Raw genomic sequence first — 17278 nt, 5'->3', positions numbered from 1 at the left:
TGGTATCATGGCCGTGATGTACAAAATAATGCTTTTCAGGCTCATTGAAACGCCCCTTAATGTATAACTAAAGCTGAAGCTGTTTTAACTAAAGCTGAAACTTTCAATATGTTGTGTCAGTGAGGATGTAAAATGATTTCACTCTGCTTAGAAAATAGCTGACGTTTAGCTATGTTAATGCTGAAAATCAATGTATTAACTGTTATTTTACTGAATTGCACAGTGCTAGGCAGTACGTCTAAATGAAATGCTCTGTGGTGAGCAAAAATATATGTTTAAAAGGAACTCCGGTGGTGGCAGAATAAACATTGAGGGTATGGGCTAGCTCAACTTTGCCAACTCCCCCGGAATGTCTGGGAGACTCCCGAAATCGGGGTCGGTCTCCCGGACTCACGGGAGAGCAGGCAAGTCTTTCGCATGCCGCAATTCCCTGGCCAAAATAATGCGATTCGCGGTCAATCACGTCATTTTGGCCCCGCCCCCAGCATCAAAACATAATTTCCGCCACGGGGGATGGGGCCAAATGACACAATTGACCGTGCCCCGTCCCACCCCTCCCGCCTCCTAGTCACGCCCCTCTCCCAGACTGCACTGCCTGAAAGTAGGCAAGTATGGGCTAGCTGGGTGTGATTTTACTAATTTTTGTAGTCTGGAATTAATTCCCTGGATGTCGTCGGTGCGCTATAATTATTACAGCTTTTAAAAATATATAATTTAGTTTTGTTAAAGTTGTTTTTTTTAACCATTTATGTATACTGATCTTGTTATTTTTATGTCCTCTTCAGATTTTATCTTTCAATATATTTCAGTGTATCAAAAGGAAAATCAGCTTGAATGGTGATATTACTGTATTGTGATATTTCCATGTTTAATAAAGTTCTTCAAAATCAGCATATAGGGCCTGAGTCATTAAGAAGAAGAAAGCATATAAAAGGAGTAACTTTGCACCTGGGAAAAAAACACGTTGCATTGGAGGGGAGGTAAATTTAATATGTGGAAACAGATTTATAGTTGCGTTAGGGCATGTCCTAGATCAAATTTAAATTTCAGTGTAAAAATAAAGCTATCAAGTGTTTGTGTGTTAGTTGAAAAACAGTCAGTATTTAACTTATGTGCAAAATAATAATCTAATTTGCATCCCTTGCATTGTCACACGGTTAGTCCAGGAGAACATTTACTCCTTTTTTTGCCTTTCTTTCCTTAGTGACTCAGGCCCATAGTGTTTAAAAAATACTTTACAATCACTAAAAATGAGAATAACAGAGAAAATTACATTAGGAATATGAGAACTTCATCACGGTAAATAAATTGAACATTTAGCTATTTTACAAAAATTCTTTTGAGCTTCTTTCATTTTTATATTTTTTTTATGATAACAAAGCCTTGTGTATCTTGTAGAAAAGTGCCAAAGTGATTATATGTTTTATTATCCATTAAAAATATATTATTTTGCCATTTTCAAGGCTTTCCGTGTTAATAAAGCGTGCCTTTCCAGGTAGGTAGAAATAATTGGAAAGTACAGTAACAGGATTGGAGCATTCGTGTAGAAATATAGCCGCAGTAAATCACACACACAAAACCTGTTATACGGAGCTTTAAACTCCTTAACGTATCTCACCCACTCTAGTTGTGACACTGGTTGCCTTATGCCATCATTTAACACATGTATTTGTTACTGTTTGTTGCCCCTGGGATACAACAACAAAAAAAAGCAACACAAGTAGTACAAGAGCAAAATAAACTTTTATTAAGTAATTTGTTTAAAGCTACAAAAGTAATAAAAAAAAGAACTCTGGTATCATTTGAAAGTGCTATGTCAACTATAAGGCACAAACAGACAATGTTACACACAAAAAGGTCTCATTTTCTTTGGAAGAAATTATTATTACAGATTCGCTTGGAATCAGATCGTTTTGGAATATGGGATGTGAAATTTTCCAGTTCCGGAGAGGTGGTAGACTAAATAATTGTCTGGCTATGTTAGACTAAAATGTGTTGGTGCTTAAAACTCTAGTAAAAAAAAAACAACATTGTATAAAAAAGATAAAGCTAAAAATCTATAGCAAGAAGTATGGCAGTAAAAGGTATAATTTGCACCCATCAGTAAAATAAATACTATGATCATTAAAAACAGAACATCTATCTGAGGCTACTGGACTACATGGAAAATGCACCGGTGATTGGATCTAAGCAGGGTTAGTTTAATGATGACTTCATTTTTGATAGCTTCATAATACATAGATAATGCGTCATTAACAATTGGTGTCTTATTGCTTTAACATCATTAGCAAAAACATGCTCAAGGATTGGCAACTCTGATTGACATTAAGCCATAGAAAGGACTTCTGCAAATATTGTCTCCACCTCTATCCATGATTAGATTCTTAGTTCCATATATTATAATTTATGTAAGACCGGTACGCTAACAGAATTTCCATATAATCCATAACAATATGGGCTTTTAAACAGGATGTGTGCTATCGGCTTCTCACTTTAATAAGAAAAGCCACAGGGCATTCAGACATAAATCTACATTGTGATTGCAATTTAATAGAACTCCAGCTGATATACAATGTGATTTGTTAGCTGTCAATTTGAAAACGTGTATATATCTGACATGTAATATTTACTGCCTGTGAACCTCTTGTCTTCCTACGAAAAGGTTGGTGATGTTGTCACAAATTGATTGCACATTTTATTTTTAACAACACTATTTTTTCAATAAATCAAGAACCTGGTATAAGTTGGCACTTGTGTTATCCGCACAAATCAACATGTGCCCAATGAAAAGTAAGCGGCATGAAATAATAGTCCAGAGAGCGTTTGTTGATTGACATACGTTTTGGTCATTGGAGTATGACTTGGTACCCGCTTGTGGATAGAGAACAGTAATAGCAACTGTTTATTAATGTGTCCTGTAGACCTAACTTGTCCTGCTGAGACGAATCCATTGAGCGCTGCGGATTCTGACTGGGTGCAGCGATATTTATCCGCTGAGGATCCTGTGACTGATGGCGCCGGGCAGTGTGTAGACGAACAAGGCGATGAACAGGGCGAGAATCAGCAGGACCAGTGCAATGATAATGTATTTCTTGTAATTCCTCCAGATCAGGTGAACCAGACATTTGAATGGATTCACAAACCAAGAAAAGGACGTGTCTGGGCGACTGAAAAACATAAACAAAAGCAGTTGTATCAATATATATATATATATATATATATATTTATTTTAGAGGCTCTTTTTACTTAAGGAACATCTAAATGTTACGAGCCGCGGCGGCCGCGGGCACCGTCGCGACTCAGTCCCTGCTCCTCTTTCTCGGCCCGACCATTGGTAGGACAACGGTCGGACGCCGAACTGTCAATGTTTTGCACCCCGGTGAACACAGGGCACCTAGGCGCATGCGCCATTAAGCTTGCGGGCTGTTAATGTTCAATTACATTTATTAGGCCACACCATGGGGGGCTTATTGTACCATCTCCTTGACTGTCCCTGATTGGCTGTCTTATCTATTTAAGGCAGGGAGGGCTTAGCCTCCCTGCTGGTTATTGCATGGATTCTGCCTGTTGCTGACCTGCTCCTGTCCTGTTCCTGTGGATACTCTGCCCGTTTACTATTGGACCTCCTGTTGTGACCCTATTGCTTGTTTCTGGATTCTGCTCTCGTGCTGTGACCCTGACCCTTGGCGTGTTATTTGACTATTCTGCTTGCTTGTGACCCCTGACCTCGGCTTACGTCTGACCATCCGTTACCATCTATACAGCCTCCTCCGGCCCTGCCGCTGCGGTGTTGTTAATGAACTTACACTACATTAAGAGTAAAGTCCTCAGGGCATCCGGGTACCTGTGAGCGCATAAAGCTCTACGGGAAAGGCGGGTGCTATAGGCAAAGACCTATTACTTCAGTTCTGTAAGTTCATTAGCAGACCAGCAGCCTAACACTAAAATTATTTTAGTTTATCATTCTAGCACATTTGACAGTAGTTACAATATTATAGATATTATACTGTTAAATAGATACATTACAATATATAGGGTACAAGTGTTGGAAGCATGAGTTGGACTACCCAGTGGTGAGATTTAAGCGTGTTTGGGAATATCAGTCATACTACTGCCCTATAAAGCAACCTGTATTCATTGATATTGGCAAAATTTAGGCACTCACTTTATGAAAACTTGTAATTTTAGAACCAGGGGCCCGATTCATTAAGGCTCTTAACTTAAGAAACTTCTTATTTCAGTCTCCTGGACAAAACCATGTTACAATGCAAGGGGTGCAAATTAGTATTCTGTTTTGCACATAAGTTAAATACTGACTGTTTTTCACACAAATACTTGATAGCTTATTTGTACACTGAAATTTAAAGTTGATATTTGTGTGCTACATGAAAAAACAGTCAGTATTTAACTTATGTGCAAAACAGAAAACTAATTTGCACCCCTTGCATTGTAACATGGTTTTGTCCAGGAGACTGAAATAAGAAGTTTCTTAAGTTCAGATCCTTAATGAATCAGGCCCCAGGTCTTTAAGGCTCTCTAGCACCAAGTACCATGTGTTGTTTAATTGTGCCAAGTACAGGAAGATGTATATGCTAGAAGTCAGGGACAGAACTCTACATGGCCAGACCCCCTGGCAAATCTGTGGGAGCAGAGGAGCAGTGTTTTCAACTATCCTCCTGTGGCTCCCAATCTGCTCAGGCAGCTCATTCTTTTACATGAATGACATCTAGGTATTAAAAACGAATAGATAATATTTTGTTATTTTTTCTTTTTTCCTCATTTCCTTTTGTTCTTCATTTATAATTCATTTATATTCATTACTAACTGAATTTGTACTATTTTATATTATTTTATTACTTATTTTATTTATTTATATTTTCTATCTTAATTTATTATTTTATTATCTATACTTTGACTTCTAGTCTGTATTTTTTTATTTTTCATTCCTAGTCATGCTTTTGTTATTTTAACATTTTTATTTTTATATTTAAATGTTTACTTCTTTTTTTTTTTATCTTGGTTACTCCTGTCCTTTTTATTTGTGTTCTCATTACTGCATTATTTGTTTCTCTCCTTCCATGTCTACAGCCTTGATTTTTTATTGCACCTTTCCTTAGAACACTTCATTTTACTGCACTCTCAGCAAAATGATTGTTGCGCTTCCTTACGCCCCCACGTCTCCTCCTCGACAAACTATAGACAGACATAGGAAATTGAAGACACGTAAAAGACTAAAAATGAAAACATATTTAAAGTAATTAAAACATGCTTAATTATTACTATATTAGTTAATATTATGCAACAGATTTGCAAACAGCGCACCATGGAGGACCACCTTATATGACCTTATGGCCCGTAGGTTAAGAATAGGTAGGTTATTATCATGAGCTAGCAGCCAGGGAAGAACTGTGCACATATAGTGACAGACAGGCTTGTCTGACAGCCTCACCAGAAGTGAATGACATACAGCCAGTCTACAAGACTCTATATCCAAAGGCTTATTTATGTTCCAGGATAGCTAAATGCCAGTTTGTTGTGGCCTTTGTTTGCTGCAAGGTTCATTACATATGAATGGAAAAAGCAAATGACCTTTATAAAATATAAACTAAACTCCCTCTTGTTTCATACCCAGAGAGACGGACATTCTGCTCGCTGTTTACAGCGAAAGCAAATGAGTATAATGTTAATAATTAGCTGGTAAATCTTAATACTGTTTTAGCTGTGACAGTTCCTCCAAAGTCTTCAAACAAAGAACAGTTTGGTTTGGTACAAGTAAAATTGGTAGACCCATGATCAGGGCTGGATCAACCCGAGATCTAACTGGGCTAGAGCCCAGGGACTCGGACATCTGGGGGGCCCTTAAAAGTGCTTGTTTTTTTGTTTAGAGCTGCTCAGCTTTAGCGCAGCTGGCAGCATTATCAATCGAGCCGGGGGTGTCCCCGCCCCCGGCTCCGACTGACAAAATTGGTCACGGAGAATGGCTGGCAGCTAACAGCAAATGTTATGCTGTTAGCTGCCTGCTGTCACTGTAGTCATTCCGCGGCGCGCAGTAATCTCTTTACTGAGGAGATCTCGTGAGAGTGAGGCTATGAGTCATAGTCTGAGATCTCCTCAGTAAGGAGATTACTGCACACCGCGGAAGGACTACAGGGAGCAGAGGAACGCCTGCAGCCAGGACGGATCAGGAATAGGAAGCAAGCGCGGATGCTCACAGGGGGGGTGCTCACAGCACCCTTAGCCCGGGGGCCTCCATTCCCTTAATCCAGCCCTGTCCATGATGCATTGTGCTTGTCCCCCTTCTGCATATATGTTCCACCTACTTTCCATCTTTAGGATGTGGCGTTGGAAGGACTGTGGCCTCATTCATGTCTTACATCAGTCAGTAAGGTGGTATGGGGCCTGAAATTGCCTGTGTTACATTTGTACATGTTTCATGTTTTTATTGAACTGATTAATCTGCACCTATGAAGGCCATTTCTCATTTAAAAAGTGTCTGTATGGTCAACAGAATCTGTAACCCGAGGCAATTAGACCAGGTGCATAGCTTAAGGCCTATAGGTGCCAGTGCAAACTCTACCCACCATTAATTAATAACAGACATTTGTTTTCTAACCCAATGCTCATAGGGGCCTCAAACCCCATAGGACATAGGGCAGCCTTGCCTTGTCCTTGAACCTGCCCAGATTTGTAGTGTTGCTAATCTGAAAATGATTTTTCTTGAATTTAGCTTTAACTTATAGTCTGAATAAATTAATTCAAAAAAACAATTCATTTTTAGACATATTGGGCCTGATTTTGAGTTAGGAGCACAGCAAAGAAAAGGAGCAAATTTGCTCACATTGGACCAGCTAACCTGCAGTTTGGTAACTGTTCTTAGCTGGTTCCCTTGGTTTTCACTCCCTGCATTCACTTGCTGGTCTAAACTGAGCCTGTGCATACCTGGGGGTAAATGTATGAACCTCCGGATTCTTCAACTCCGGCGAGTTCAGCATCTTCAGCGCTTAAATTTAAAGCGGTGCTGCCTTGTAAGAGAATCCGGAGGTTCATACATTTACCCCCTGGTCTTTTTAAAACTTCCTTCATTCTCTTGATTGGCTAATTTCCTGTCAGCTCTGTCTGTTTAAAGAACCTGCTTCTCTACTAAGGTGCCAGATCTTCAGGTCTCCTTATCTGTTAGGACGCTGTTCTCTCTGGCTCCCGCCTGCACATCTGTATCCTGTGTTATCTGTTCCACGATCAAGACCTGCGGTGTTATTGTAAGAACCTCGTGCCTCATCATCGGTCCCGTCCTCAAGCTATTTGCTTTCCAGGGATCTCAGTGGATCAGTTCTCTGCAGTTCACCACCTCTCGGTTGGTATCCTGTGTTACCTGTTCCACGATCAAGACCTGAGGTATTGTTGCAGGAACCTCGTGCCTCATAATCAGTCCTGTTCTCAGCTATTTGCTTTCTAAAGACCTCAGCGCTTCGGTTCACTGCCGTTCACCTGCACCTCTGTATTTATCGTCCAGTAGTCCTGCTTCACTCCACGGTTCCATCTCACCCTGCTCTAATCCCCCTTAGAGGACCATGACCTGTGGCTAGAGAGCAGCTAATTCCATATTCCCTTGTGGGGATCCCTGGTGAATACCTCTCTACCGTTAGACTTACCCCCAGAGTGGTGCGGAGTCTATCTAGAGTGGGGCTTCAAGGCCTTTTCCAAACTCAGGCCCCGTGACACCAAGTTACAATGGAAGGGGTACAAATTTACTTATTTTTTTGCATGCAAGGAAAACACTGGTTGTTTTTTCATGTAGAACACAAATACTTGATAGCTTTATTTTTACACTAAAATTAAAGTTGATCTACGACTTGCTGTATCCCAATTATAAATCTGCCCCTACATTGTAAATTTACCTCTTCCTCCAATGCAACATGGTTTTGACAACGTGCAAATTTGCTCCTTTTCTTTGCTTTGCTCCTATCATAAAATCAGGTCCATAGTGGTTAAAATTGTATGATGGTAAGTTTGACGGAGAAGCAAGGTGGGGAAAAGTTACACTGATTTGACTGCATTTATACTAGTAAGAACAGACAACTGTGCTGTTGTTTTTATCTATATAGGGCATTTATATTGCCATGCAGCTGGTACTGAGGATAGTATGGGATTAACAGATCACTGGGTTATTTGTTTTGTATGTCCTGTCCTCACTAACACAGGAGTGAGAAGGTCTCCGTCTCCCACAATATTAGCTCACCCTTGAAAAAGATCCAATGAACAGGATCGAAACTAGTTGGTGATTGTTACTGTGCTCCTTCTGTGTTTGCCGGCCGAGACGGGACTCGTTCAGACGGACACCTCAGCGATTGTTCAGCCTGCAGGCTTGCTTATTTATAACTGTGTAATTATCTGGACATTACTGACTCCTGGTTAACGTCTCTCCGTGTACGATCTACCCGCTGGGAAGGCTCACATGTGATACGCTGATTACTATTTACCCCGCGGTAGGAACATCTATGTTTTTATTCAATAAATGTTTTTAGCTACCATCTAAAAAGTATACCTCTCTTTCTCTTACATTTATCGAGAGGTTTTGGAGAAGAAGGGAGGAGCGGAGGTTTATACTTTGAAGTGCCAATTTTAAAGAATCTACGGTGTAAGTAGATTGAACTGTGGGGTATCCCACACCATATATCTACTTGGAATATTTTTTCTATACATGGTGAAATATTGATTGATTGTATCAGTCTTATAGTCACAATCATTGGGATTGGAGACTTAAAAATGTATTATATATTATTAACACTTAGGATTATATATTGTTGTAACATACAGTATTACACTATTGTACATTCTCTTTCTTCCGCATGGTTTGTTTACTATCAGAAAATTTTCTATGATCGCTTGAAAGGACTTGAACATCACACCATCAATCGATATAAGTATTTTTTTTCTGCTTTTTATATTCATTAGATTTACCCTATTAGTTATGTATGGGAAACCATAGCGCAAAAAAAGTGATTTACAAAATTTTTCTCATTACAATCACTTGATAAACGGGTAGACATAGACGAGAAGGAGATAAAGAACTAATACAATAAGCTGCTCAGAGCGTAGTCAAAAACACCTTAAGAAAAAAATAGTAATATTTTCCCTTTAAACTAAATAATTCTAAAAAGCATTCTAATTTTCGTAGCAGAAAGCAAATGAAAAGTAATAATAACAAAACAATACATAAATGCATAATAATATAACAATGTTGCAATATGTAAAAAACTATGAATAAATCAGTAACTCTAAATTAAATTGCGATGTTAGTTACCAGCACTGTTTGATTAACCTGCAACCTGAAAATAACGTTCTACTTAATTACAACTGTAACCCTATGGAAATAAATGAAAAACCCACATTCACGCTGCTTTGATTTCAGTTACTGATATTACTGAGCGTCTTACAGACGTCTCCTGGGGGAAATATTGTTCTGTTCTACTTTAGTGTTTTAGTCTTTTTAGTGCAGCACAACAAAAATACATATTTAATCACAGCAGATCCAGTTCTTTATCTGTTAATCTTTGATGTATAGTTTTGGTGGTTTGCGTTCTTTCGTTTCGTGTGTTTCCTCCCGGAGAGAGAATCACATTGCTCATCTACTGACTGTTTTATTCTCTTAAAAGTTGTTTCACTTTAGTGATAGTTAAAGCAACAGAAGAGGTACTGAGTACTATGTCTTGGGGCTTGATCTGATAACAGGGGCACGGAATAGCTGTACAGAGAAAATTAATTTTAAAGATGCACCTTTACGTTCTGCTGTTGTCTAAATTAAAGATCTTTATGTGGATGGAGGATAAATTAATGATTAAAAAGGTAATAATCAATTTTATTGCACATTGCATCAAAAGAACATGTTATGTTTCTACATTTAAGGAAGTACAAGGCAAAAGACACAGGGTTTCGTGTGGCCTATGGTGGGGTCAGATCTAGCTCCCAAAGGGGTCAAATGTGGCCACACTGACCAGAGTAGTTTCCCCTGTTTGACCCATTTATTTCACAGCGCAGTCGCAGTCTATGTAACAGGTTAGTGTGTGATTGGATGGTGATGTCACACAGTGAGCGCAGTCACACAGTCTATGTAGCAGGTTAGTGTGTGATTGGATGGTGATGTCACACAGTGAGCGCAGTCACACAGTCTATGTGGCAGGTTAGTGTGTGATTGGATGGTGATGTCACACAGTGAGCGCAGTCACACAGTCTATGTAGCAGGTTAGTGTGTGATTGGATGGTGATGTCACAGCGCAGTCACACAGTCTATTTAGCAGGTTAGTGTATGATTGGATGGTGATGTCACACAGTGAGCGCAGTCACACAGTCTATGTAGCAGGTTAGTGTGTGATTGGATGGTGATGTCACAGCGCAGTCACACAGTCTATGTAGCAGGTTAGTGTGTGATTGGATGGTGATGTCACACACTGAGCGCAGTCACACAGTCTATGTAGCAGGTTAGTGTGTGATTGGATGGTGATGTCACAGAGTGAGCGCAGTCACACAGTCTATGTAGCAGGTTAGTGTGTGATTGGATGGTGATGTCACACAGTGAGCGCAGTCACACAGTCTATGTAGCAGGTTAGTGTGTGATTGGATGGTGATGTCACACACTGAGCGCAGTCACACAGTCTATGTAGCAGGTTAGTGTGTGATTGGATGGTGATGTCACAGAGTGAGCGCAGTCACACAGTCTATGTAGCAGGTTAGTGTGTGATTGGATGGTGATGTCACACACTGAGCGCAGTCACACAGTCTATGTAGCAGGTTAGTGTGTGATTGGATGGTGATGTCACACAGTGAGCGCAGTCACACAGTCTATGTAGCAGGTTAGTGTGTGATTGGATGGTGATGTCACACAGTGAGCGCAGTCACACAGTCTATGTAGCAGGTTAGTGTGTGATTGGATGGTGATGTCACACAGTGAGCGCAGTCACACAGTCTATGTAGCAGGTTAGTGTGTGATTGGATGGTGATGTCACACAGTGAGCGCAGTCAGTCTATGTAGCAGGTTAGTGTGTGATTGGATGGTGATGTCACACAGTGAGCGCAGTCACACAGTCTATGTAGCAGGTTAGTGTATGATTGGATGGTGATGTCATACAGTGAGCAAATTGCTGATTTTTTTGTCAGAAGCTAAAATCGCTATATATAAATCATTATTTCTACAAATCTATCAAAAATCAATTTATTGTCAATTCAGGAATTTTGAAAATTTTTACTCTGCTGAGAAAAATTGTCTTTTTTAAAAAAAAAAAAAATTAATAGGCAATGCATTTCAATGAGAGAAGCAAGCACATTGAAATGTATTACCCATATAATTGAATGGGAAGAATTCAGCCAATCACATTAGCCATTTGTGATTAGCTGAGTAGCTTTTGACCTCCCGTACCTCATACAATAGCTTCTTGCTGAAATATGATAATATTACTGCAGTGGTTAGTTACTGCGTTGGATATCACTCAGTAGAACTGTTTAAACTTTAAAAAACAAAATACAATTTCGAGCAGAGGTTCACTGTAGAGAGAGACAGAGCTGTCAGACTGATGAAGTGTAGAGAGATCTGCTCAGATTACTGCAATCTCATTACCTCCGCTTAGACTGGAATTTGATTTGTTAGCGCTTTGTCGATTTATCATGTCGACAACCGGAATCCTTCCTTGAAATTAAACAGGCTAAATCTATCTTATTTATTTTTTGTCATTTTTTGCTGAATCAAAACCTGACTTTTTATTTTGCTTTACAGAAGTGCCATCTGAAACTAACAGTTTTACCCAACATCCGATCACCAAGTCATGGGGGGTGGTTAAGATATTCTAAGCTACCTGTATGATGGCTGTTATCAGTGGGTTATGGGAGTGAAGTGAAAACAACTGCAAAATGTGGAGGAAATAAGGTGTTAAAATCAAATACAAGGATTACTGCCGGTTCCAAAGCACGAGATGCTCTGCAAATTATATACAGTATAACCTAACCTATACTGCCTAGATTATAAGGATATTAGAAGTCATGAAGGAGATTAGTGACCATATATCAGCACAAGGCCACAAGTTGAGGGTCCTTTCTGCAGGTCGTGAGACTAATAGTCTAATATTCTTATTATTTAAACAGTACTTGATACATCATCCAATATAATACTAACAATAAATTTTTAAATAACGTGAAATATAAACTTCTTAAAAGAATACCCCCAGTGTGGTGGACTTTTGTCTCTATTTAATTTTCAACTAGACTTAATGGATATATTTTGTAAATCGAAGTCCCAGACTAATTTACTCAGTGGATCCAGGAGTGGGACTGCACATGGCCTTGCCTCTATTACAACTAAGGGCCCTGCAGCCTAGGAGAGTGGAAGTGTTGCCCATAGCAACCAATCTGATTCTAGCTCTCATTTATCTAGTGCATGCTAGAAGATGATAGCTAGGATCTGATTGGTTGCAATGGGCAACACCTCCACTTTTCCTTTTTAAATGTTCTGATAAATCGGATGGGGTACGAAATAATGATGATGATGATTCCGACAAAACTTACCCCGACGTCTTCACATCGAACGGCTCCTTCCTGACCAAGCTCCAGGGCGACTGATGTGACCACCGCATGTACAATGCTTTGCAAAGTACATTGTCCATGCCTGCTTACTTACATTACCCCAGTGGTTCCCAAACTTTTGCAGTTCGCGGCACCCTTAGAGTCTCCAAATTTTTTCAAGGCACCCCTCCAAAATAATTATTGAGCAGTGCGGTTTTAGAAGTAGTTGGGTCAAAAAAATGTAATAAGTATTTAGGTCAGGACAGAAATACTTATTTAGTTGTATGCAAAAATGCCCCCTTTGCATCCAGACACTCTGCCCTCAGGCACTCTGCCCCCTCTGCATCCAGACACACTGCCCCCTCTGCATCCAGACACACTGCCCCCTCTGCATCCAGACACACTGCCCCCTCTGCATTCAGACACACTGCCCTCTCTCACACTGCCCCCTCTGCCCTCTGTCACGCTGTCCCCCCCTCCTCTGCTCTCTGTCACGCTGTCCCCCCTCCTCTGCCCTCTCTCACGATGTCCCCCTCCTCTGCCCTCTCTCACGATGTCCCCCCTCCTCTGCCCTCTCTCACGATGTCCCCCCCTCCTCTGCCCTTTGTCACGCTGTCCCCTCCTCTGCCTTCTGTGTCCCCTTCCACTGCCCCTCTTACCCTGTGTCCCCCTCCACTGCCCCTCTCACGCTGTGTCCCCCTCCACTGCCCCTCTCATGCTGTGTCCCCCTCCACTGCCCCTCTCACGATGTCCCCCTCCTCTGCCCCGCTGTCACCCTCCTCTGCCCCGCTGTCTGCCCCTCTGTCACACTCCTCTGCCCCTCTGTCTGCCCCGCTGTCTGCCCCTCTGTCACTCTCCTCTGCCCCGCAGTCTGCCCCGCTGTCTGCCCCTCTGTCACACTCCTCTGCCCCTGTCTGCCCCTCTGTCTGCCCCTCTGTCACACTCATCTGCCCCTCTGTCACACTTCTCTGCCCCGCTGTCTGCCCCTCTGTCACACTCATCTGCCCCTCTGTCTGCCCCGCTGTCACACTTATCTGCCCCTCTGTCTGCCCGCTGTCACACTCATCTGCCCCTATGTCTGCCCCACTGTCACACTCATCTGCCCCTCTGTCTGCCCGCTGTCACACTCATCTGCCCCTCTGTCTGCCCGCTGTCACACTCATCTGCCCCTCTGTCTGCCCTGCTGTCACACTCATCAGCCCCTCTGTCTGCCCGCTGTCTGCCCGCTGTCTGCCCAGCTGTGCCCCTCTGTCTGCCCACTGTCTGCCCCGCTGTGCCCCTCTGTCTGCCTGCTGTCTGCCCTGCTGTGCCCCTCTGTCTGCCCGCTGTCTGCCCCGCTGTGCCCCTCTGTCTGCCCGCTGTCACACTCCCTCTCACTCCTCTGCCATGAGCCAGCCATAGGAAAAAACAAAGAGCACATAAACTTACCAATCTGCGCGGCGTCGGGATCCAGCAGACTCCTCTCTCCCGCAGCTGTCACTGAATATCGACGTCAGTGACAGCTGCGGGAGAGAGGAGGCTGCAGGTTCCTAGCGCCGCACGGATTGGTTAGTTTATGTGCTCTTTGTTTTTTCCTATGGCTGGCTCGCAGCACCCCAGTGACAGCGCCGCGGCACCCCTGAGAGCCGCGGCGCACACTTTGGGAACCGCCGCATTACCCCCTTAACAGCACTGATAACAGCGTGCTTCTTCAACAGGCTTCTTCATTCGTCGCAATGCCTTGCAGTCGGTGGTCATAGCAGTCGTCCTGAAGCCTGGTCGGGAAGGAGCCATTTGCTGTGAAGTTGTCAGGGTAAATCTTGTCGGGGTAGTCAACATCAATATGCTGACTACCACCAGATAAATCTACCCATAGTATTAGGGGCAGAACAGTGCACTGATTGGGCACCCCCCAGCAGCTCAACACATATGTCAGCATGACGGTTGAGAGGCAGGAAGAGAATCCTGCCCAGTCCCTCTGATTATGCTTTAAATGCAATCAGAGCGGCCGTGAATCATCCTCTGCTTGATTCCCAGCCACCAAGTCCAATCAAAGTAAAAGAGGGGGTGGACCCACCAATCAGAAAGAAGGAGGGGTGTGACTATGCTAAATCACCCACCACCCCTAAGAAATGTCTAGGTCTGCCCCTGCTAACACCCATCTCATCTTCAGGCTTGTGGAGCTATGATTTCACTCAATACCACGAGGACCGGACAATTCACATGACCGTCCAATGACTGGTAGAACGGTCCTCTCACTTTTTCGACAAGTGTCCATTAGACATAGGACAGTTGACTGTGGTCTCCTACAGGATACATGCAAGTCCAGCAGATTGGTGGATACTCACTTGGGCTTCTCCAATGGTTCTGGTTCTTTTCTCGCACGTCCGACTGGATTCTTCTCCGCTTCCTCCGCTGTAACTAGATGGAATTCTGCCTCCACTTTGCCCTATGTGTGCAATAGACAAATTACCATTATTTCATATTACTAATGTAATTATAATCATAGACAGCAGTGATTGGGTGACAAGATTTATTCCCTAACCAGAAATATAAAACAAACAACAGGGAATATGTATGAACAATATTTTAATTGTCAGTGCCCCAAATTACATGTGATTCACTTTAGTTTTTAAGCATATTTTTTCATGATTCTGATATTATTTATTACAATATGTTCTAGGACCCTGACACCTAAAATACGAGTTGCCTTATACAAAAGCTACTGATGACAGTCCCTGATCCTTTTTATCAGCCAGTTTCAGCAAAATCTCAGATATTTCATTTCTGATATCATCTTAACATTTATACATTTGTATTTGTTAATATTATTAGTAGATATTTTATATAAAGCAACTTGTTATCCAAGTTTAATGGGCCATTAATAAAGGGTGTCATGAAAAAATGAACTGTGTGACTCTGTGTCAGATGGTGTCACTACACCAAACCAGTTAGGACCCAGTGCCCCAGGAGTCACCTTTGTCACAATCTGCATCCTGCAGCTCCTGTCTGCAGGTACTTTGTTGGACCTTTTGTATATATTTGTATCCTACCTGTAGTACCACTGTCCACCAAAGGGGCCACTGTGGTACTTAGACTGCTCTTACCTTTCCTGTTAATGCTGGAAGCTTAAACACCTGCGTCTGGCCTATATAAGCTGCCTGTCCCGAGCAACCTGGGTCAGATCATCTGTTGCATTTACCTATGTTGCTGTTCCTGTTCCCTGGCACCTGTTGTTTGCAACCTCCAGCACATCTATCCGCAGATCATCACAGTCTCTGTGCCTACTCCCCTATTCTGTGGTAGCGCTCTGCAGATTATTGCTACCTGTTCTCAGAATCTCCAGCACATCTATCCACAGATCAACTCAGCCACTGTGTCTACTTCACTATCCTGTGGTAACGCTCTGCATATTATTGCTACCTGTTCTCTGAATCTTCAGTGCCTTGCTCCGCAGACCGTTGCACCTTGTGTGCCATCTCCACTACTTCGTGGTAAAGTCCTGCGGACCACCGCATTCTGCATCTGTTATCCACTGTATTCTTTAGCTATTTCTGCCATATCCTACTGTACTGCAACCTGAAACCTGTGTAATCGGTGTTAATAAAAAACACTTCATTTCACTACATTCTCTGTGTGGCTTTTATTGGGAATCCTGACAACCTTACTACAACAAGATGGATGTAATAGCTGTATTGGCATAATAGAGCTTGTATGTCCGGCTATATTGCTATCACAGGATAATGATTTCAGAGTCTTATTAATTATTTTATCTAAAAACATTGTTGTTTTAGTTATTTCAGAATGTAAAACAATATCAAACCAAATATAAAAATAATTACACTATAGCTGTATCGCTGAGGTCAATAAAATGATGATTGCCCCACAGATGATCCAATCGATAGATTATTTTAAAACATCAAATATAAATGGAAACTATGCAAAATGCATCATTTTATACCATAATCTATTAACAACAGTTAAATAACTTCTCATCTACATTATGAAAAGATAAAAGGAAAAAAGCCATAAGCGCGCACACAATGGTCTTATATGTATTGGAAAAACAGAAATCAGCGTTCCACACAGATCCACGGAATGTTCTCCTCATTACGCATTTGGCTATAGAATTTTGCACATTTCTCCAATGGAATTTAGCGTTAAGTGTTCTGTATGGAAATTCCCATGATTTTAGGTTCCGTGGGGAACTCCCAATACTCCCGCAACCGCGCGACAGAGCAGAATGAATAGATACAGCGATTACTCCAGCTCAGCAAAATGTGTAACTTACAGAAAAAGTGCGGAATTCCAAAGCAACATTGGACCTCAGAAGATGCTGTGCCGGAACTTCGCACCTCTGCGGTATAGACTGCTCTGCCGCAAAATTAGATTTGCGTTAGGGCAGCACAGTGGCTCAGTGGTTAGCACTTCTGCCTCACAGCACTGGGGTCATGAGTTCGATTCCCAACCATGGTCTGTGGTCTGTGTGGAGTTTGTATGTTCTCCCCGTGTTTGCGTGGGTTTGCTCCGGTTTCCTCCCACACTCCAAAAAACATACTGGTAGGTTAATTGGCAAATTATCAACATTTACCCTAGTCTCTCTCTTTCTCTGTCTGTGTGTGTATCTTAGGGAATTTAGACTGTACGCTCCAATGGGACAGGGACTGATGTGAATGGGTTCTGTGTACAGTGCTACGGAATCAGTGGCGCTATATAAATAAATGGTGATGATGATGATGATGATGATATTTCA

General features: G+C 41.9%; 1 protein-coding gene across 3 annotated transcripts in view; it reads right to left on the bottom strand.

Moving 5' to 3' along the window:
• Nucleotides 1-1781: 1781 nt before the first annotated feature.
• Nucleotides 1782-17278, bottom strand: part of FER1L6 (fer-1 like family member 6) — a 177463-nt gene continuing 161966 nt past the window's right edge. For all 3 annotated transcript variants that reach the window (XM_075214034.1, XM_075214036.1, XM_075214037.1), the window contains exons 40-41: nt 14874-14974; nt 1782-3167 (exon numbers count right to left, since the gene is read on the bottom strand). In XM_075214034.1, the coding sequence (XP_075070135.1) occupies nt 2987-3167; nt 14874-14974 (282 nt within the window). In that variant the 3' untranslated portion in view covers nt 1782-2986. The remainder of the gene's footprint in view (nt 3168-14873; nt 14975-17278) is intronic.

This window comes from Mixophyes fleayi, chromosome 5 (assembly GCF_038048845.1).
Source record: "Mixophyes fleayi isolate aMixFle1 chromosome 5, aMixFle1.hap1, whole genome shotgun sequence".
Lineage (NCBI taxonomy): Eukaryota > Metazoa > Chordata > Amphibia > Anura > Limnodynastidae > Mixophyes > Mixophyes fleayi.
This window is presented reverse-complemented; position numbering and strand designations above follow the sequence as displayed.